Below are 22,400 nucleotides of genomic sequence, written 5' to 3'. Positions count from 1 at the left end.
GTGTCAACAAATCTTGTTATGAAGGTGGCTGGCTGATCAACATGTCACTGAGTGACCCTTCAGAACCTGGAGAGCTAATGAGCGAAGCAGCAGATGAGAAATACATAAAATCTATTGAATACCCCATAACTTTCTACTGATAGCAGATAAACACAATATGCATCTCTTCCACATCACCCAGTGATTTAGACTAGGATCTAGTTATTTAGAATTCATTAAATTATCTGAGGTAAATCTACTTGTAAAAATCATGTAATTCAAGGGTAACACAGTTACCTTAAGCCTTACATACGGCTGTAACTTTGCTTACATCCACCCCTGGATGTGGGTCACAATGTTTAATGATATTTCACTGGAAATCTCCGGGAGTAGAGAGAAGGCTGGTTGGTTGTACAGTGTCAGATGGGGAATGGTACCAGCTCAATTTTGCAACATACCATGTTTGCTGGTGCTATTTTCATACAGCTAAGCCACTGCCTGGCAGCAAAACAAGAAACCAGTTAACAATAATAAAACACTCAACGTCTCCCTTAAAAAAAAAAAAAAAAGAACGGGGGTTTGGGGCTTTTAGACTGATTCGTAAAGACGGGAGAGGAGTTCCTGGGGGGAGCGGGAGGTCAGGGAGGGGTGCATCCACTCTCGGCAGAGGAGACCCCAGCGACGGGGGTGGGCGAGCTGGGGGAGCTGAGGCAGGGACGGAGGGCTCTGAACCCACCCTTCAGGAAGCTGACGGTTCCGGTGACAGGAAACCTGCTGGACCTGAGCACGTGCTGGGACCGAACTTCAGACAGCTGGTGGCAGAGCAGCCGGAGGACACCAGAGACCACAGGGAGTGGGCCCAGTCGGGGGATTTTTGCACCACTCCATGCAAACACGGCGAGAGACGGAAATGTGAAAAGTCATAGTGAGAACACACAAAAAGGGAGAGCGCCTGGAGACGGTTCTGAGGCAGAGTCGCTGGGACGTGGGGACTGACTCCTGTGAGGTCCGAGGGAAAATGTGGATCCCCGTCAACTCCTGTTTCTGGCCAGCGCTACTCCGTGATGCCATCTCCTAAAGGAACACAGGAGGAGCACATCTGGGGGAAAAGATAGTTCCTAATTATTCCTCGTTATACAAAGTTCAGAGCCGGAGCAGAGGTCTCCTGTCGCCGCCATTGAGGCTGCAAGGTTCAGCGCCAGGTGGCTCTACATTATGAAAAGTTTTAGGGACTCCCAGGCAGGGAAGCCAAGGAAGCAGCTGGAGTCGGGCTCAGGAGAACAGAATGGGTCCATACCCTTGGAAACTGCTGTTGCAGGATAATGAAGCCACAGGGATAGACTGCCAAGAAAGAGTAATCGGCAGGAGGGTGGATCCCTAGGGGGCACCGTGGGAGAGCCTGGAAAGAACCCAGGGTTTACTAAATTTCAAAACCACATCAAATATCCAACCACGACAGCACCCAAACCCACTAGAAGGTGTCTTTCGGGCTCCATTGTCTCCTACCATGACAGAAAGGCTCTGGGCTGAAGAGTGTGCCCTGATGTTCTGACTTGTCTCCAAACAAGGAAACCTGCTGGACCTGGGTGATTGCCGCTGATGAGAAAGCTGAGCTGTGCTTTGAGCCAGTACGGTTAACAGTCTTCTTGCAACTGTGTGATTTGTTCCAGTGATTTTAAACGCAAATCCTGATAGTTTTCTTTCCACAGCAGATGAGTGTTTATTTACAAACATGTAGCATCTGCCACATACTGAGAGAAGAGTGTCCCTCCCATCTGCTGTAGGACAGCACTGAAGGTGAGGGGGTGCTGGGACCTGCATTTGAGATGCGCTGTGCTTGGGGTGCAGAAACTTCTCCGGGTTACCACCATGCCGTGTCACTGCAGCACCCAACCGCAGCCCAGAACCCCAGCACTGGGCCCCGTGACGAGGTGTGGACCCCACACCACTCCCCTCCCGGCCCGCACAAGCGTTTGGCCCACTGGGGCGGCCTTTCTTCAAGGCTGTCTCGGATTGCAGGGCAGGTGCAGGAACAACAGGTGGCCACAATTCAGCAACCATGGTGGCTATAAAAGAGTAACTGCTTCTGTCACACTTCTTGGCTCTAGAGGGTTCTTGAGCTTTATAGCAAAAGAATAAATGCCAGATGGCTCTTTTGGGGATGCATTTTCTGATTTGGCTGCTGTCAAGAGACTCTGAGGGGAACGCCTTCAAAGGAGATGGACACGGAAATGCCACCCCAGCCCACCCGGGCACCGAACCTTGCAATCTAAATGATAATGATGGGAGAACCAAGCTCTGGCTCTGTGATTTGTATAAAAGACAAACTCAAGGGATAATTAGCAAGATACGTGTACACTCAAAGAATACGCTCGAATATCCGGATGGAAACTGTTAAGAAAAGACTTGTGATACTGACAAGACAGATCCCTATTGTTGTAAAAGACCTGTGGGGCCACAGATAGCTCGCTGAATACTGGCCTATAAAATCCAAATTCCTAAATGAACAGAAAGCAACATATAGGCCTTGATGACTGATAACCTCCCCTCCTCTTCTCTCCTCCTCTCAGTCCACCAACGTCAGGGTGCCTCTTGATGAGAAAATTGCCACATCTTCTCCAGTGGCCCACTCAGAGCATCTTCAAAAATCTTGCCCAACCCTTTCTGGAAGGTCATTAAAATGGTAACAGCTTGGCTCAGAAACCCTTTTGCAGAAATAACAGTTAGACCATGTTTTGTAAATCACTGGTTAATTACTGTGATAATGTAAGATTGAAGATAGCAGCAGAAATAAGTTGAATCATTCTAAGGAGGAGGATACCACCATGAAAGACACTCCCGTCCTTTGGAACAGGCCCAGCAAATCCACATGACACCGATTTTTAAGTGGGGCTTCCTGATGACGCTAATGGAAGATGCTGCTGGCAGTGATGTTGAGAGGCGCTTGTCTCTCAGGGGCGTTTAATATGGACAGGCACTGCTCTGAGAGCTTTGCCTGTACTGTGTCAGAGAATCCTCACAACAGCTTTTGACATGACACAGTTATCACCTCCATTTTACAGAGAAGAACACAGAGGCCCAGGGTCACACAACTTGTAGGTGGCAGAGCTGGGATGTGATTCAGCCAGTCTGATTCCAGAGCCGGTGCTCTTCAGCTCCAGTTACTGTCAGCTCGGGAGGTTGTAGTCATTCATTCGCTCACTCATTCATTCGCCACATAAATATTTACGGAGCACTCACAATTCACGGGCATTGTGCTGGGTGTGAGGGATATAACAGAGCCAGGCAGCCGGTCACTGCCTCATGGAGCTTGTGCTGAACAGCACATGATACGCATGAGCCAGATAATCACACGCATGGCAACTATGGCACCTGCCACACAGGAGGGCACTCCGGGCTTTGGACACTCACGCTCCAGGGACGTGAACTAGACAGAAGATCGGGCACGATTTCACCAAGGAAATGAAACTGAGCTTTGACGGATGAAAGAGGGTTCACTGGGCGACGACAGGGTGGAAGCACACTCGAGGCAGAGGGAGGAGGAGCTCCAAGGGCGCTGTGAGAGCTGAGGCTGCAGGCCGAGAGGAAGGGGGCTGTGCAAGCCGAGGCTGCGGAGGGGCCCGGGGCGAGATCCCGAAGGGCTGCACAGGCCACGCGGAGAACTGTGACCTGCATCCTAAGTGCAACGGGAAGCCACTGAAGGGGGTTTCGGCAGGGAACATGACAAGATAAAACGGCATTTTGAATAGATCCTTCTAGCTCCGATATGGAAAACAGACAGGAGGGGACAGAGCAGATATGGGTTGATCAGTGAGGCGGGCAAACGAGGAGTCCAAGGAAGAGACAACGGAGTGGGGTAATTATGACGGTGGTGATGATGGTGACGGCGATGAAGAGGAATGGATGGAAGCTGAGTCTTCAGCAGGTAAAACTCAGTAAGTGACGTACTGGGTGGAGTTGGGGGTGGAGGAGGGGTGAGGACTCCAGAGACCCCTGGCCTGGGCAACCAGCTGGACGGTGACGTTCATTCCAGGAGGGAACCCCCAGGAGCCCGGTCTGTGGGGAGGGACAGGAATCTGATTCTGGACCTGGTGAGTTTGCGTTTCCTTTGAGTTATCAATAGGAAGTACTGGGAAGGAATTTGAATATGTGGGTCTGAGTCTCCGAGAAAAGGTCCAGCTAGAGATAAAAATTTCAGAGTCATTGCCATACAGATAGAATGTAAAGCCATGGCTTGCATGATTCTGCCCAGAGGGAGAAGAAGTGAGGGCCTCGGAGTCAACCATTGAGAAACTCCAACACTGAAAGGCTCGTTAGAGAAGCCAGTTAACAGGAGGAAAACCAGGAGAGTGTTGTGAGTGTACAAAAAGAGTATATTTCAGGAAGAGACAGTGAATAGTGCTGAACATGCTGCAGGGAGAGCAAACATGACAAGGACTTAACAATGTCAGTTGGATATAGCAACGGAGACTCTGTGACCACATCCAGAGCCGCGTGGGTGGAGTGGTAGGGTGGGAAGTCAGATGGAATGGTTTGAGTAGAGAGTGGGAAGTGAGGAAAGCAGAAAGTGACTACAAACGACTCTTGAGAAGTTTGGCTCTCAAACTTTGGCACTGGGTGGACAAGGATGAAGGCTGAGAGAGTTGTAATACTGTTGTTTTTGTTTCATACACAAAGAGAGAGAGTGTCTAAAAGCCTGCAGGGAAGGATCCAGGTGAGGAGAGAGTATCAGGGCATAAAAATACACACAGGAAGTAACCTGGAATATAACATACTGCTGAATTAGTTTCCAGGGCTGCCACGACAGACACCATCCAATGGGTTGGCTTAAACAGCAGAAATGCATTGTCTCATGGTTTTGGAAGCCAGAAATCCCACATCAGGGCACTGGAAGGGCTTGCTTTCTCCCGGGGTCCATAGCATTCTGGCAATCCTCCTTCACATGGTGAGTACTTTCTCTGTGCTTCTGCTCTTCTCATTTCCGCTGACTTCCATCAACTTCTGGCTTCTTCTGACTTGTGTTCAAATTTCCTTTGCTTATAAGGATTCCAGTCATATGGATTAAGTCCCACTCTGATTCAACGTGGCCTCATCTAAATAGGATCTTCGAAGAGCCTATTCACAAGTGAGTCCACACCTTCCCTAATGATAACATCTTCAACGGTCCTATTTACAAATGGGTTCACACCCACAGGAGCACAGTTTAAGACTTGAACACGTCTTTATGGAGGACATGATTCAATCCATAGCACTCTCTTACACTTTTATTTACATAGGAGTCTATGCCCAGCCACTTCCTTCCTGAAGAGATGCGCTGCGTCATCAATGTGGCCAAGATAAGATAACCAGCTCCTGAAAAAGTAATCCTTTATGGGCAGATAATCCCTGTTGATAGTGTATGAGTTATTTCAATCCACCACTCACTCTACTGGATCTCCTCAGCACCCAATTTAAAATACAGGGCAGTCTGGGTGTTCTCTGGGTTTTCATGTTACAGAGTCAGTCTAAAAGTTGGATCAAGAAGGCCTTCAAAAATTCGTAATTGCCACGGAGATGCCCCAAATAATCTAGGATCAAAGAAGCAGATTGCTTTGCTATCTGCCTTCACTACTGCCTGACTAAGTTTTCAGACAACATGTAGGTACTGAGTAAAAGATGACAGGGCTACCTGTACAATGACATAATTAGAGGGGTCAGGATTGTCCTTGAGTGTCTCCAAAAGGTTCTTTGATCCACACAAATGGTGAAGGCACTTTAACTTCCACAATAAACAACAACTGGACAAAACCAACTTCAGGGCATTAAAGTCCATGACTAAACAGTAAGTCCCTGGCATCTCAGCACCCCAGGACCCCTTTCCTACTAAGCACAGCCCCATCTAAAGTACTACACACACACACACACCTTTTCAAAGTTTATGGTAGCTTATTAGCCTAAGCTCAGAAGAAAATGACTCCCTACCATTCTGTAAAGTGAACTACTGGCACTGGAAATTTCAGTGCCATAAAATGATGAAATGACTTAGATGATCTTTTCTGGTAGAAACCTGGTAGAATGAGAGTTGTAAGCTACTGTAAATAACAGTGGGATTTATATAATAATTTATAAGGAGGCTCTTTAGATTCCAGGCTCGGATTTCTCCGATGCAATGAGACACAGGACTTCCTGAAACTTACTACAAATCCATACTCTGTTGATCTCAAACTAGGAGTGTACAACACCAGAGATCCTGAAAAGCAGGGAAATTCCAGAAGCAACAGCAATCCTTAACTAAATGTACAGCTCATGGGCGGCATCATGATGTGAAAATTGGGAGGTGGCTCCAGGACTGCTGTTTCTGAGCTGATCAGGGTGAAGTTTTTCAGAAGACTTTCTCGCCAACAGGAGTGTCTGTGGTCTGACTGTTCACTGAACCTGGGTACAGCTGAACTGCTTTGTTCCTAGGCTACCTGTCATCACTGTAGAACATGGCCTTACCATTTGGAGTTTAGTCCCTGGGGGCTCATTATAACCTACATTATATAATCAACCTATCCAAAACACCATTAGATTAAATGCTGAGATTCTCCATTCCCCGCCCCCCTTTTAAGCAATAGCTAGATGTATGGAATAACACTAGCTTCCCAATAAGCTCCCAACTCATTAGTAAATACACTCGGGCAATTCCTTGCAGCTGGGCTGTCCTAGTTGTGTAAAGAAATCGGCCTGGGAGAAAAAGCCAGAGCACTGCAGACCTTGGGAGGAAGCCTTCCAGCCTCCAAACTTTACTCCTCCAGGAAAGTAGGTAGAAAGCTAGGAACTGCATGGACTGGACACCACAGAGCAATCTGACCTTGGGCACACTTCATACAACACTCATGAAAACGTGGAACTGCCGAGATCAGCGAAATCTGTAAGTTTTTCTGGCCGGGGGACCTGCACCCCTCCCTGCCAGGCTCAGTCCCGTGGGAGGAGGGGCTGTCAGCTCCGGGAAGGAGAAGGGAGAACTGCAGTGGCAGCCCTTATAGGAAACTCATTCTACTGATCCAAACTCCAACCATAGACAGACTGAGACCAGACACCAGAAAATCTGAGAGCAGCCAGCCCAGCAGAAAGGAGACAGGCATAGAAAAAAACAACACGAAAAACTTCAAAATAAAAGCGGAGGATTTTTGGAGTTCTGGTGAACATAGAAAGGGGAAGGGCAGAGCTCAGGCCCTGAGGCTCATATGCAAATCCCGAAGAAAAGCTGATCTCTCTGCCCTGTGGACCTTTCCTTAATGGCCCTAATTGCTTTGTCTCTTAGCATTTCAATAACCCATTAGATCTCTGAGGAGGGCACTTTTTTTTTTTAACCCTTTTTTCTTTTTCTAAAACAATTACTCTAAGAAGCCCAATACAGAAACCTTCAAAGACTTGCAATTTGGGCAGGTCAAGACAAGAGCAGAACTAAGAGAGCTCTCAGACAAAAGGCAATAATCCAGTGGCTGAGAAAATTCACTAAACACCACAACTTTCCAAGAAAAGGGGGGTGTCCGCTCACAGCCATCATCCTGGTGGACAGGAAACACTCCTGCCCATCGCCAGCCCCATAGCCCAGAGCTGCCCCAGACAACCCAGTGTGACGGAAGGGCTTCAAATAACAGGCACACACCACAAAAATGGGCGTGGACATTAGCCTTCCCTGCAACCTCAGCTGACTGTCCCAGAGTTGGGAAGGTGGAGCAGTGTGAATTAACAAAGCCCCATTCAGCCATCATTTCAGCAGACTGGGAGCCTCCCTACACAGCCCAGCAGCCCAGAACTGCCCTGGGGGGACGGCACTCACCTGTGACATAGCACAGTCATCCCTCAACAGAGGACCAGGGGGTGCACGGCCTGGAAGAGGGACCCACTCGCAAGTCTCAGGAGCCATACGCCAATACCAAGGACTTGTGGGTCAGTGGCAGAGACAAACTGTGGCAGGACTGAACTGAAGGATTAGACTATTGCAGCAGCTTTAAAACTCCAGGAACACCAGGGAGATTTGATTGTTAGAGCCATCCCCCCTCCCTGACTGCCCAGGAACATGCCCCATATACAGGGCAGGCAACACCAACTAAACACGCAAGCTTGGTACAGCAATTGGACCCCACAAGACTCACTCCCCCACTCACCAAAAAGGCTAAGCAGGGGAGAACTGGCTTGTGGAGAACAGGTGGCTCGTGGACGCCACCTGCTGGTTAGTTAGAGAAAATGTACTCCACAAAGCTGTAGATCTGATAAATTAGAGATAAGGACTTCACTTGGTCTACAACTCCTAAAAGAACCCTATCAAGTTCAGCAAATGCCAAGAGGCCAAAAACAACAGAAAATTATAAAGCATATGAAAAAACCAGACGATATGGATAACCCAAGCCCAAGCACCCAAATCAAAGATCAGAAGAGACACAGCACCTGGAGCAGCTACTCAAAGAACTAAAGATGAACAATGAGACCATAGTACGGGATACAAAGGATATCAAGAAGACCCTAGAAGAGCATAAAGAAGACATTGAAAGACTAAATAAAAAAATGGATGATCTTATGGAAATTAAAGAAACTGTTGACCAAATTAAAAAGATTCCGGACACTCATAGTACAAGACTAGAGGAAGTTGAACAACGAATCAGTGACCTGGAAGATAACAGAATGGAAAATGAAAGCATAGAAGAAAGAATGGGGAAAAAAATTGAAAAAATTGAAACGGACCGCAGGGATATGATAGATAATATAAAACGTCCTAATATAAGACTCATTGGTGTTCCAGAAGGGAAGAAAAGGGTAAAGGTCTAGGAAGAGTATTCAAAGAAATTGTTGGGGAAAACTTCCCAAATCTTCTAAACAACATAAATACACAAATCATAACTGCCCAGCGAACTCCAAACAGAAAAAATCCAAATAAACCCACTCCGAGACATATTCTGATCACACTGTCAAACACGGAAGAGAAGGAGCAAGTTCTGAAAGCAGCAAGAGAAAAGCAATTCACCACATACAAAGGAAACAGCATAAGACTAAGTAGTGACTACTCAGCAGCCACCATGGAGGCAAGAAGGCAGTGGCACGATATATTTAAAATTCTGAGTGAGAAAAATTTCCAGCCAAGAATACTTTATCCAACAAAGCTCTCCTTCAAATTGGAGGGAGAGCTTAAATTTTTCACAGACAAACAAATGCTGAGAGAATTTGCTAACAAGAGACCTGCCCTACTGGAGATACTAAAGGGAGCCCTACAGACAGAGAAACAAAGAAAGGACAGAGAGACTTGGAGAAAGGTTCAGTACTAAAGAGATTCGGTATGGGTACAATAAAGGATATTAATAGAGAGCGGGGAAAAATATGACAAACATAAACCAAAGGATAAGATGGCTGATTCAAGAAATGCCTTCACGGTTATAACGTTGAATGTAAATGGATTAAACTCCCCAATTAATAGATATAGATTCGCAGAATGGATCAAAAAAAATGAACCATCAATATGTTGCATACAAGAGACTCATCTTAGACACAGGGACACAAAGAAACTGAAAGTGAAAGGATGGAAAAAAATATTTCATGCAAGCTACAGCCAAAAGAAAGCAGGTGTAGCAATATTAATCTCAGATAAAATAGACTTTAAATGCAGGGATGTTTTGAGAGACAAAGAAGGCCACTACATACTAATAAAAGGGGCAATTCAACAAGAAGAAATAACAATCGTAAATGTCTATGCACCCAATCAAGGTGCCACAAAATACATGAGAGAAACACTGGCAAAACTAAAGGAAGCAATTGATGTTTCCACAATAATTGTGGGAGACTTCAACACATCACTCTCTCCTATAGATAGATCAACCAGACAGAAGACCAATAAGGAAATTGAAAACCTAAACAATCTGATAAATGAATTAGATTTAACAGACATATACAGGACATTACATCCCAAATCACCAGGATACACATACTTTTCTAGTGCTCATGGAACTTTCTCCAGAATAGATCATATGCTGGGACATAAAACAAGCCTCAATAAATTTAGAAAGATTGAAATAATTCAAAGCACATTCTCTAACCACAATGGAATACAATTAGAAGTCAATAACCATCAGAGACTTAGAAAATTCACAAATACCTGGAGGTTAAACAACACACTCCTAAACAATCAGTGGGTTAACGAAGAAATAGCAAGAGAAATTGCTAAATATATAGAGACGAATGAAAATGAGAACACAACATACCAAACCCTATGGGATGCAGCAAAAGCAGTGCTAAGGGGGAAATTTATAGCACTAAACGCATATATTAAAAAGGAAGAAAGAGCCAAAATCAAAGAACTAACAGATCAACTGAAGAAGCTAGAAAATGAACAGCAAACCAATCCTAAACCAAGTAGAAGAAAAGTAATAACAAGGATTAAAGCAGAAATAAATGACATAGAGAACAAAAAACAATAGAGAGGATAAATATCACCAAAAGTTGGTTCTTTGAGAAGATCAACAAGATTGACAAGCCCCTAGCTAGACTGACAAAATCAAAAAGAGAGAAGACCCATATAAACAAAATAATGAATGAAAAAGGTGACATAACTGCAGATCCCGAAGAAATTAAAAAAATTATAAGAGGATACTATGAACAACTGTATGGCAACAAACTGGATAATGTAGAGGAAATGGACAATTTCCTGGAAACATATGAACACCCTAGACTGACCAGAGAAGAAATAGAAGACCTCAATCAACCCATCACAAGCGAAGAGATCCAATCAGTCATCAAAAATCTTCCCACAAATAAATGCCCAGGGCCAGATGGCTTCACAGGAGAATTCTACCAAACTTTCCAGAAAGAACTGACACCAATCTTACTTAAACTCTTTCAAAACATTGAAGAAAATGGAACACTACCTAACTCATTTTATGAAGCTAACATCAATCTAATACCAAAACCAGGCAAAGATGCTACAAAAAAGGAAAACTACCGGCCAATCTCCCTAATGAATATAGATGCAAAAATCCTCAACAAAATACTTGCAAATCGAATCCAAAGACACATTAAAAAAAATCATACACCATGACCAAGTGGGGTTCATTCCAGGCATGCAAGGATGGTTCAACATAAGAAAATCAATCAATGTATTACAACACATTAACAAGTCAAAAGGCAAAAATCAATTGATCATCTCAATAGATGCTGAAAAAGCATTTGACAAAATCCAACATCCGTTTTTGATAAAAACACTTCAAAAGGTAGGAATTGAAGGAAACTTCCTCAACATGATAAAGAGCATATATGAAAAACCCACAGCCAGCATAGTACTCAATGGTGAGAGACTGAAAGCCTTCCCTCTAAGATCAGGAACAAGACAAGGATGCCCGCTGTCACCACTGTTATTCAACATTGTGCTGGAAGTGCTAGCCAGAGCAATCCGGCAAGACAAAGAAATAAAAGGCATCCAAATTGGAAAAGAAGAAGTAAAACTGTCATTGTTTGCAGATGATATGATCTTATATCTAGAAAACCCTGAGAAATCGACGATACAGCTACTAGAGCTAATAAACCAATTTAGCAAAGTAGCGGGATACAAGGTTAATGCACATAAGTCAGTAATGTTTCTATATGCTAGAAATGAACAAACTGAAGAGACACTCAAGAAAAAGATACCATTTTCCATAGCAACTAAAAAAGTCAAGTACCTAGGAATAAACTTAACCAAAGATGTAAAAGACTTATACAAAGAAAACTACGTAACTCTACTAAAAGAAATAGAAGGGGACCTTAAAAGATGGAAAAATATTCCATGTTCATGGATAGGAAGGCTAAATGTTATTATGATGTCAATTCTACCCAAACTCATCTACAGATTCAATGCAATCCCAATCAAAATTCCAACAACCTACTTTGCAGACTTGGAAAAGCTAGTTATCAAATTTATTTGGAAAGGGAAGATGCCTCGAATTGCTAAAGACACTCTAAAAAAGAAAAACGAAGTGGGAGGACTTACACTCCCTGACTTTGAAGCTTATTATAAAGCCACAGTTGCCAAAACAGCATGGTACTGGCACAAAGATAGACATATAGATCAATGGAATCGAATTGAGAATTCAGAGATAGACCCTCAGATCTATGGCCGACTGATCTTTGATAAGGCCCCCAAAGTCACTGAACTTTGAATGGTCTTTTCAACAAATGGGGCTGGGAGAGTTGGATATCCATATCCAAAAGAATGAAAGAGGACCCCTACCTCACCCCCTACACAAAAATTAACTCAAAATGGACGAAAGATCTCAATATAAAAGAAAGTACCATAAAGCTCCTAGAGGATAATGTAGGAAAACATCTTCAAGACCTTGTATTAGGCGGACACTTCCTAGACTTTACACCCAAAGCACAAGCAACAAAAGAAAAAACAGATAAATGGGAACTCCTCAAGCTTAGAAGTTTCTGCACCTCAAAGGAATTTCTCAAAAAGGTAAAGAGGCAGCCAACTCAATGGGAAAAAATTTTTGGAAACCATGTTTCTGACAAAAGACTGATATCTTGCATATATAAAGAAATCCTACAACTCAATGACAATAGTACAGACAGCCCAATTATAAAATGGGCAAAAGATATGAAAAGACAGTTCTCTGAAGAGGAAATACAAATGGCCAAGAAACACATGAAAAAATGTTCAGCTTCACTAGCTATTAGAGAGATGCAAATTAAGACCACAATGAGATATCATCTAACACTGATTAGAATGGCTGCCATTAAACAAACAGGAAACTACAAATGCTGGAGGGGATGTGGAGAAATTGGAACTCTTATTCATTATTGGTGGGACTGTATAATGGTTCAGCCACTCTGGAAGTCAGTCTGGCAGTTCCTTAGAAAACTAGATATAGAGTTACCACTCGATCCAGCGATTGCACTTCTCGGTATATACCCAGAAGATCGGAAAGCAGTGACACGAACAGATATCTGCATGCCAATGTTCATAGCAGCATTATTCACAATTGCCAAGAGATGGAAACAACCCAAATGTCCTTCAACAGATGAGTGGATAAATAAAATGTGGTATATACACACAATGGAATAGAACGCGGCACTAAGAAGGAACGACCTCGTGAAACATATGACAACATGGATGAACCTTGAAGACATAATGCTGAGCGAAATAAGCCAGGCACAAAAAGAGAAATATTATATGCTACCACTATTGTGAACTTTGAAAAATGTAAAACAAATGGTTTATAATGTAGAATGTAGGGGAACTAGCAATAGAGAGCAATTAAGGAAGGGGGAACAATAATCCAAGAAGAACAGATAAGCTATTTAACGTTCTGGGGATGCCCAGGAATGACTATGGTCTGTTAACTTCTGATGGATATAGTAGGAACAAGTTCACAGAAATGTTGCTATATTAGGTAACTTTCTTGGGGTAAAGTAGGAACATGTTGGAAGTAAAGCAGTTATCTTAGGTTAGTTGTCTTTTTCTTACTCCCTTGTTATGGTCTCTTTGAAATGTTCTTTTATTGCATTTTTTTTTTAAATTTTTTTTTCATACAGTTGATTTAAAAAAAGAGAAAAAGTTAAAAAAAAAAAAAAAAAAAAAAGGAAAAAAATATGTAGAGCCCCTTTGAGGAGCCTGTGGAGAATGCAGGGGTATTGGCCTACCCCACCTCGATGGCTGCTAACATGACCACAGACATAGGGGACTGGTGGTTTGATGGGTTGGGCCCTCTACCATAGGTTTCACCCTTGGGAAGATGGTTGCTGCAAAGGAGAGGCTAGGCCTCCCTATAATTGTGCCTAAGAGCCTCCTCCCGAATGCCTCTTTGTTGCTCAGATGTGGCCCTCTCTCTCTGGCTAAGCCAACTTGGCAGGTGAAATCACTGCCCTCCCCTCTATGTGGGATCAGACACCCATGGGAGTGAATCTCCCTGGCAATGTGGAATATGACTCCCGGGGAGGAATGTAGACCCAGCTTCGTGGGACGGAGAACATCTTCTTGACCAAAAGGGGGATGTGACAGGAAACGAAATAAGCTTCAGTGGCAGAGAGATTCCAAAAGGAGCCGAGAGGTCACTCTGGTGGGCACTCTTACGCACACTTTAGACAACCCTTTTTAGGTTCTAATGAATTGGGGTAGCTAGCAGTAGATACCTGAAACTATCAAACTACAACCCAGAACCCATGGATCTCAAAGACAATTGTATAAAGATGTAGCTTATGAGGGGTGACAACGGGATTGGGAAAGCCATAAGGACCACACTCCACTTTGTCTAGTTTATGGATGGATGAGTAGAAAAATAGGGGAAGGAAACAAACAAACAAACAGACAAAGGTACCCAGTGTTCTTTTTTACTTCAATTGCTCTTTTTCACTTTAATTATTATCCTTGTTATTTTTGTGTGTGTGCTAATGAAGGTGTCAGGGATTGATTTGGGTGATGAATGTACAACTATGTAATGGTACTGTGAACAACTGAACGTACGATTTGTTTTGTATGACTGCGTGGTATGTGAATATATCTCAATAAAATGAAGATTAAAAAAAAACAACAATGGATTGTAAATATTATACCTTCAAAGAGGTAATTTCTTCCTTTTTATCTGGAAAAGTAATATGCTCTCTTAGAGAAACTACATTCCTCTCTAAGGTGTAGGCCTGAAGTGGGGACACCTTGTGCTTCCCTGTTAAAGCAAGAACGGTCTGCCATCACGAGTGACTCCTATGGCCCTGTGTACACGAGGCTTTGCCAGGACTGATGCCACTGTGAATTCCGTCATGTGACGCACTCTCCGAACACATCATCTAAGACATACCATTGGCTAAATAGACAATGACAGAGTGTTCTCACTCCTATAAGCTTGTTAATTTAATTTGCAAAGTACGAATTTCTAAATAAAGATCAATGATATGAAAAGGTATATTCCTTCAAAAATCCCCAAAGTTCATCAAATTTCTAATCTTAAGTGAAAAAGAGGCAATGACAATGAAAGACTTATTAATAGCATAGTTTAGGGTCCTACAAACTGTCAGGAATACCTTATATTTCTATTGAGGTGTCTTTATTTGGCTTGCTTACTGTATCTCTGTGTGACTTTCAGGAAGCAGGGTATGGACATCAAACTCTTCTATATTCCCAAACCAGCCACTTCAATAAGGAACTGGTCAGATTGTCAACTATTGAGAGTATATTTATCCTTCTGGCTGATGCCCAGCTTTATTTTTAGCATCCTGATGAAATGAGTTGAATGCCTTCTTTCCTTCATTCAACAACCATTTTACAAAGCATCTACAGTGGTCCAGGATCTCTGGTAGGACACAAAACTGGAGATATGTCTAAATACTATAGACATATAATATAATGTCTATTACATTATAGACAACACACACTCTAGTGGGGAAAAGAGACCCATAAAGAAATGAAACTGCACACCAGGGATACTCTGGAAGCAAAGAGAAATAATCGACTATCTCAAGGAGTGTCAACAGGCAGGGAACACAAAAGACTTGAACAGGAATTCCTTCCTACGCAAAAGCGGTTCTCAGATGGCAGCAGGAGGTGAGCAGAAAACCTAGGCCTCAACGCACACAGAACGGACTGTGTCCTTGCTAGGTAGGCTGGAGAAGGTGTGCAAACTCTCCAGGCTGTGTTTCTTCATCTGAGAAGTCACAGGATTATAACAGGAAATAAATCACGGGATTAGTGTGGAGCCAGAACGACAAGATGTAAGTAAAGGACCTACGGAGTGCCTGGTGCATAGTAGGTGCTTGATAAATGCTTAGTTCTCTTTCATTTTTTCCTTTCTCTCAGACAACCTATTGAACTAACAGCAATGTATACTATATGATTATAATAACCACAAGAACCACCAAAGTAACAACAAATCCAAATGCAGTCAGTATTATTTATTTTTATATAATAATCAAACCCTGAATGCTAGCCACCATACAGATCAATCTATCCTCTCATTCCAATCAAACACATATGAATTAATCTATGAAGATCAATCTATCCTCTCATTCCAAACATATATGAGCTTAACCTATATAGATCAATCCCTTCTCACTCCAAACACATATATGAGATTAATCTGTGAAGATCTATCCTCTCATTCCAATCAAACACGAGATTAATCTATACAGACCAATCTGTCCTCTCATTCCAAACACATATATAAGCTTAACCTACATAGATCAATCCATTCTCATTCCAAATACATGAGATTAATCTAGATAGATCAATCTGTACTCTCATACCAATAAAACATATATATGAGATTAATCTAAATAGAGCAATCCATCCTCTCATTACAAACACATATATGAGATTAATCTACAAAGATCAGTCTATCCTCTCATTCCAATCAAACACATATGAGATTAATCTATATAGATCTATTCATCCTCTCATTCCAAACACATATATGAGCTTAACTTTCATAGATCAATCCATTCTCATTCCAATCAAACACATCTATGAGATTAATCTTCCCAGAATACATTTTTACTATTTGGGGACCTGTTCAAAAAAAATCTTCAATGACTATGCATTTATCTTGGCAAGAATTTAATTAAACTTTTGGCTCCCTAACAGTTTTGATGAAGAAGAAAAAAAAAGACATTTATAAAAATGAGCATATATACATCTCTATGACTCTCCTTACAGCTATGATTCAAGTGGTGGGTGAAAATAAGTTTAACGGAAATTCTTTAATTTCTGTGTTGACATTTCCCTACCAGTTATTCCTATTAAATAGGGAAGAAAGTTTTGGGGGGTGGGTGGGGAGGAGGCCGGGGTGGGTGTACTGTGTGTTAGGAATCTTTACATTCAGCTAACTACACAGCTATCTTTTTACTTTACACCCCATTAATTTCCTTCCCAAACGAGCTGGCTCTTCTCCCTCCAAGACTTCCTAGCCCTTTCTCACTTCCATGGTGTTTCCCTTGCCACACATTCTGCCTGAAATCACTGACCTTCCTGTCTTTATCTAATCAAATCCTAACCAGTCTTGTAAATCCAGCTTGAGTCCAGTCTCCACGGAGCTCTCCTATACTCTGTTCTGACCACTTGCCCCGGTTAACATCACACTCGTTGCCATCTCTCTCTCGTGTTGCCACTTTTGCTGTTCTTTATTTACTTTGGGTTACTTCTTTCACAACTTCATTTTTCAAGGTCTCCTCAACTGGATTATAAACTCTGAAGCCAGAAGCCTCCTGTTAGAATTGAGCATAATGTCTTGCAGACAGTAGATGTTTAACTATTTGCTGGTTGGCTAGAATACATGAGGCTCAAGAGAGAAAACGCTGAACTCCTACTTCAGCATGAAGAGCAGTAAGCACAATCTGACCAACTTCCTTCAGGATTAAAATGAAGACCTTTCTGAAAAGTCAAGCTGAGTTAAACTGCTGGCGTAACTTTTTCCCGTATAGAAGGTAATTCAATTCTGTGCTGAGAAACTTTTTGAATAGCAATAGAATTGTACAAATTATTCAGAATTTAAGCAGGTGCTTATTATAATCAGTTATACAAATAATAAAGAATAGTGTTGGCACTTTAGCCAACAACTTATTTAATGAATTATTCACCGAGTCCCTATAGTGTGTACCAGGTATGGCACCAGGACCCCTGAGGACAGGAGATGAGGAGAAAACTGGCCTAGTCCTCAACAGCCAGCATTTTAAAGGAAGAGTCGGCCTTGGAAAATTTTTTTACAGAATAAAAATTAAATAAGCAATACAATGTAATTAAAGTTTTCAGTAATGTGCGTGATTAATTTCAGTTGGGGGAGCTCAGGCACCATCTACAAAAGAGACAGGAAAGATTAACCTCTGACAGAGGCCTGGAACGAAAACGATGACCCCAGTAGGCCAAGGTGGCCGAAGGGCAAGATGATCCGGCTTATGAGGTCAGAAACGACAAACGGCAGAGGCACGAAAACCCTCCTTTCATCCCGTCCTTGGCTTCCCTCAGTAGGCGAGCTCTCTCAGTACTTCGTGGAAAAAATAAAAGGCCATTCCTCTCCTGCACCTCAAAACTTAATTTCTTTTCTGTCTGTCCCCCTATCTCAAAAGAAGTATCCCCATTCTTTCCGAAAGCTAAATTCCCTAAACTGCTCTGGACCCCTTGCTGCCCACCTCTCTCCTACTGGACCTTGCCTTCTCTCTCTCCCTCCTTCCCCTTCTGGTCAATTTTTTGAGAGAAGAATCTATATTTATTATCTCTGCTTCATCTCTAATTCCCTACTCAGTTACATAAGGTTAACTACTGTCAATCTTTCACACAGTTATTTTTAAAATAAAATGAAATAAGGATTTACTTTCTGATTTCACTTTATTTTAAAATAAGTTAATGCTATTTCTTCCTAAACATTATTTACTATATTCAGGGATCAGAGGAAATACCGTCTCTGAATAAGATTTCTCTCATTTCTCTAGAAAGTAAACTACTAAAGGGCTGAGACTTCTGTATAAGCATTTTCTGGAGAATTCTCAACTTCAAACAATGCTAAGGTGAAATGCAGTCCTTTTGCTTATCTAGAGTCCTTTATAATTCTTCAGGTGAAAAGAGGGAGGGTACTCAATTTATTGTCTTCAGCAACACAAAGGAGGGACTTCTAAGGAAACTGGGTCACATTGGCTGGGCCCTCAATCTTTTTCGGATGACGGGGTAAGGTAAGGCTTGCTGTCGGGACACTGTGCCAACACACCAAGGGAGACGACTGAGCCCCAGTCCTGATTTACAGTCCACTTCCCTGGCAGTTTCATTTACCAAAGTAATAACAGCTGGGATGGTTTCTTCTCTTCTACACGATAAATAGCTAGAACTCTCCATAACTTACTCTGCTCACCTTTCTGCCTTCAAAGCCAAACTTATCAGGAACCCATTTACCACCTGCCCTGGTTTGAGGCTGTTATGCACCCCAGCAAAGGCCATGTTCTTTTAATCCATTCCTGTGGGTGCAGACCTATTGTCAGGTGGCACCTTTTGATTAGGTTGTTTCAACTGAGATGTGACCCACCCCATTCAAGGTGGATCTTAATCCTTTACTGGAGTCCTTTATGAGGATAAAAGACAGAAAAAACCCAAGAGAGCTCGGGGAGAGAAACACCCAAAGGGGCTTAGAGGAAAGCCCCCCAGAGGAGCTGAGAGAGCCACTGAAGCCAGAAGCTGAAAGCAAAAAACCTGGGAGAAGGACCAGCAGATGCTGGCCATGTGCCTTCCCATGTGACACAGGTGTCCCGGATGCCAGCAGCCTGTCTTCAGAGTTCAGTTATCATCCTGTTGATGCCTTAATTTGGACATTTTCATGGCCTAAGAACCGTACATTTGTAAGCAAATAAATCCCCATTGCAAAAGCCAACCCATTTCTGGTATATTGCATTTCGGCAGATTTAGCAAACAGAAACTCCACCTACATGGCTTTCAAAAGTGCGAAGAACCAATTCTGTTGTATACACGAGTCTTTCCACAGTGAGTGTGATGGGATGCACACTGTTCCATGAACTGCTGGGCAACATACGGACCTAGGCTCATCTTTTCAGATTCCCTGAGTAATGATCACTTCAGCTCATCTGACAATCCAACCACCTCCCTTTATCTTTTAAAAATAAATTTATCCCACCCACCCCCTCCTTTTTTAAAAATGACTCTCCTTAAAGTAGACAAAGATATATGTCATAAGCTTCTGTTCTGTCCTCCTATGGAACAGTTTACAGACCAACTGACTGCTTTGGGTATCGCAGGAGTTCCATAATATTTGCCATTTAATGGATTCATATGTAAGGATATTATTATAATCCTTTAAGGTGACCAAGCAGATGTTTTAACTAAAGAATCAAATGGGAAGTTTCAGGCCCACCAACCCTAACCATTGAAGGGGTCAGAGGCAAGAGTACATATATGGAGGTCCACATCCCATATGCCTATATGTTTACATCCACATGTCTAAATATCGCGTCAACAAACTACTAAATAACATACGGTCTATCCTCCAATTTTGGCAAATATGCCTCCAACTGTCTGGAAGCCAGGTTCAAATTTAGAATTTGCAGACTCCTTAAAGTTCCGGTGTGAGGGCTTGACATCTCCTCCCATTCCCGGATTCCATCCTACACCTGGAGGGGCCCTGCACACAGGTGTGCATCCCCAGCCCCTCCCACTGCTGCCGCTCAGCCCAGCCCTGAGGCATGAGGGTCCACTCACCAGTGGCTTGTTCTGTCCTCCTAAGTGCAGACCTGGGGAAAAGACCCACACAGGTGCTGGAGGCAGCTCTGAGCTGTCTGGGAGCAGAGAATTCCAGAGTCCTGTTCTCAGAGCAGGGAGTGGCGGGAGTGAGGGCTCAGGCTAGGCACACTCGCTTGGTCTCTCAGATCCTACACCCCACGGGGAAGCGGGGCCAGCGAGGGCCTTCTAACTCACGGACCCTAAAGAAGGGCCCCTCTTGCCCAGGGCTAAAGGCAGTACTGGATAATTTACCAAACGGAGGATTTACCAGATTAGCCTTGTTCCTGGTTAATACACTAAATGAAACCAAATATACAAAAAGAAGATCAAGTAGGTAGATAAAATCCAAAATTCCAATCTGTAATCACTTGTTTCCTCATCTATGATCAAAGGATCTAATATTTATGGGACCTACCTTCCAGACTAAATCTAGATTCTGTACTTTCTTTACAAACCCACCCAAATTTTCAGAATCCTACTCACATGCTGGAGGGAGCTAGGAGGGCAAAGAAGAGGAGGAGGAGGAGGGGAAGGAGAGCACACAGCACTGAAGACAAGATCAGGCACGCAGAGCAAGAAGACACGTGCCTTGTGCTCTGTTCCTTGCGTGGTGAAGCTCACCACATGGAGACCAGTCCTCTGCCCACAACTGCCTGCACCACTGCTTGCTCTCGGTGACACACAGGTGTGTGCCATGCCTCTATCCCAGCCGTGGAACACCCGGAAGCACTGAAGGCAAGACTGGGGCCTGCTCTCCCTACACAGAGTCCCTACACATCATCTGCTGTGCCACCACTTCCACTCTGCTTAGCAAGAAGAAAATAAATGTGTTACTCTGAAAACACTGACATCATTCTCATCACAATACATATACATACTTCACAGGAAGGGAAGTTTTTTGACCGGAAGTCTTATTTATGTGTACTTACTGAGATTGTACCATTGTCTAGACCTACGGACAGTCTTCTTGTTTCCGGGTTAAAAGACATGCATGAACATGGAGCTGAAAGAAATGAACATGTTGGTGAAATTAACAAAACGATGATTCTCATCGATTCAGGAGTGCCTAACTTAGCTAAAAGTGTGTGGCTATTTCCTCCCCACTATTTCCTGAAAAAACAGGTTTAAGTTCCCACTTGCCAAAAAATAAAAATGGTAATTTTACAGCAAATCTCTAGTTTTTCCAAACTTGGGCTTGGTCTCAGTGGTTCTGCTGGCATGAAACCTCCGTTTCCTTGACTAGATGAACCATTCTTTGTCCTGCGTGACCAACCTTTCCCTTCCGTTCAGACCCCATCTCTAATAGAAATAAGCCAACCTTCTGAACTAGGGAGGTGAAAGAAAGATCTTATCCTCTCCTCAATACACACACGCACACGCACACATACAGGTAGACGAATCTATTTTTTGATTCAGAATTTTTGGGGCATGTGAACTTACAGGAATCCTTTACTCTAGGCAGCCAGGAAGATATGCTGGAGGCTGTTGATCGCAAATGAATGAGGACTGGCCTCAGACTAAAAGAGAACCAACTAGATACAGGGCCAGGCACCACAGGAAACAGATCAGGTAAGTCGGGACACACTGGCCTGGAATGGGCACCCCGTTCCACAAGAGCGACTACCTGGGTACACCTGAGCCTAAGTAAATTACGAATGCTTGGCAGACACGGGCAGTCAACAGGTGCTTGCTAAGCAGTCAGCTTCTGCGTCCCTCTCTTCTCTATCTACAACTGCTCCTAGGAATGGGATCTTCTGACAATTTATCCCATACCGAAACAGTTACTAAGGAATCCAACACAATTTTTAAATGTCTCCCTCATCTTTCGGTGGCCCAGCAGATCACGAACTACTCAGCATCATAATCAACACCAAATATTCCTATTCCTAATTTTCAGTTATGATTAGATGTCTTACCCAAGATCCCGCAGGGAAAAAAAAAGTTGGAGAAGGTGCAATCAAACATATAATTCAAACACACAGTCCTATTTTCAATCAAACTTAGATCATCTTTAAACTATAAAAGTTCCTATTGACAGAACTACCTCATACACACATAGCTTAGTAACATGTTTCATTCTCTATAAAAAGGCTCTGAACAAAAAGAGATCTTCTAAACTACATAAAGTATTTACTTAATTTTTAATTATTATGTTCTAAGAAAATAGAAACATACAAAGATTTCCCCAAAAACCTTCCATCAGTATAGCAGAGTATCTTCTTTCTGTTTG

At 43.0% G+C, this 22,400-nt stretch overlaps 1 protein-coding gene across 2 annotated transcripts in view; it reads right to left on the bottom strand.

The window, feature by feature from the left end:
* The window catches only part of WDFY2 (WD repeat and FYVE domain containing 2), a 204,084-nt gene that overhangs the window by 101,179 nt on the left and 80,505 nt on the right, over positions 1-22,400 (bottom strand). For both annotated transcript variants that reach the window (XM_037800667.1, XM_037800666.1), the window contains exon 3: positions 21,100-21,173. In XM_037800667.1, the coding sequence (XP_037656595.1) occupies positions 21,100-21,173 (74 nt within the window). The remainder of the gene's footprint in view (positions 1-21,099; positions 21,174-22,400) is intronic.

This window comes from Choloepus didactylus, chromosome 12 (assembly GCF_015220235.1).
Source record: "Choloepus didactylus isolate mChoDid1 chromosome 12, mChoDid1.pri, whole genome shotgun sequence".
Classification (NCBI taxonomy): Eukaryota; Metazoa; Chordata; class Mammalia; order Pilosa; family Megalonychidae; genus Choloepus; species Choloepus didactylus.
This window is presented reverse-complemented; position numbering and strand designations above follow the sequence as displayed.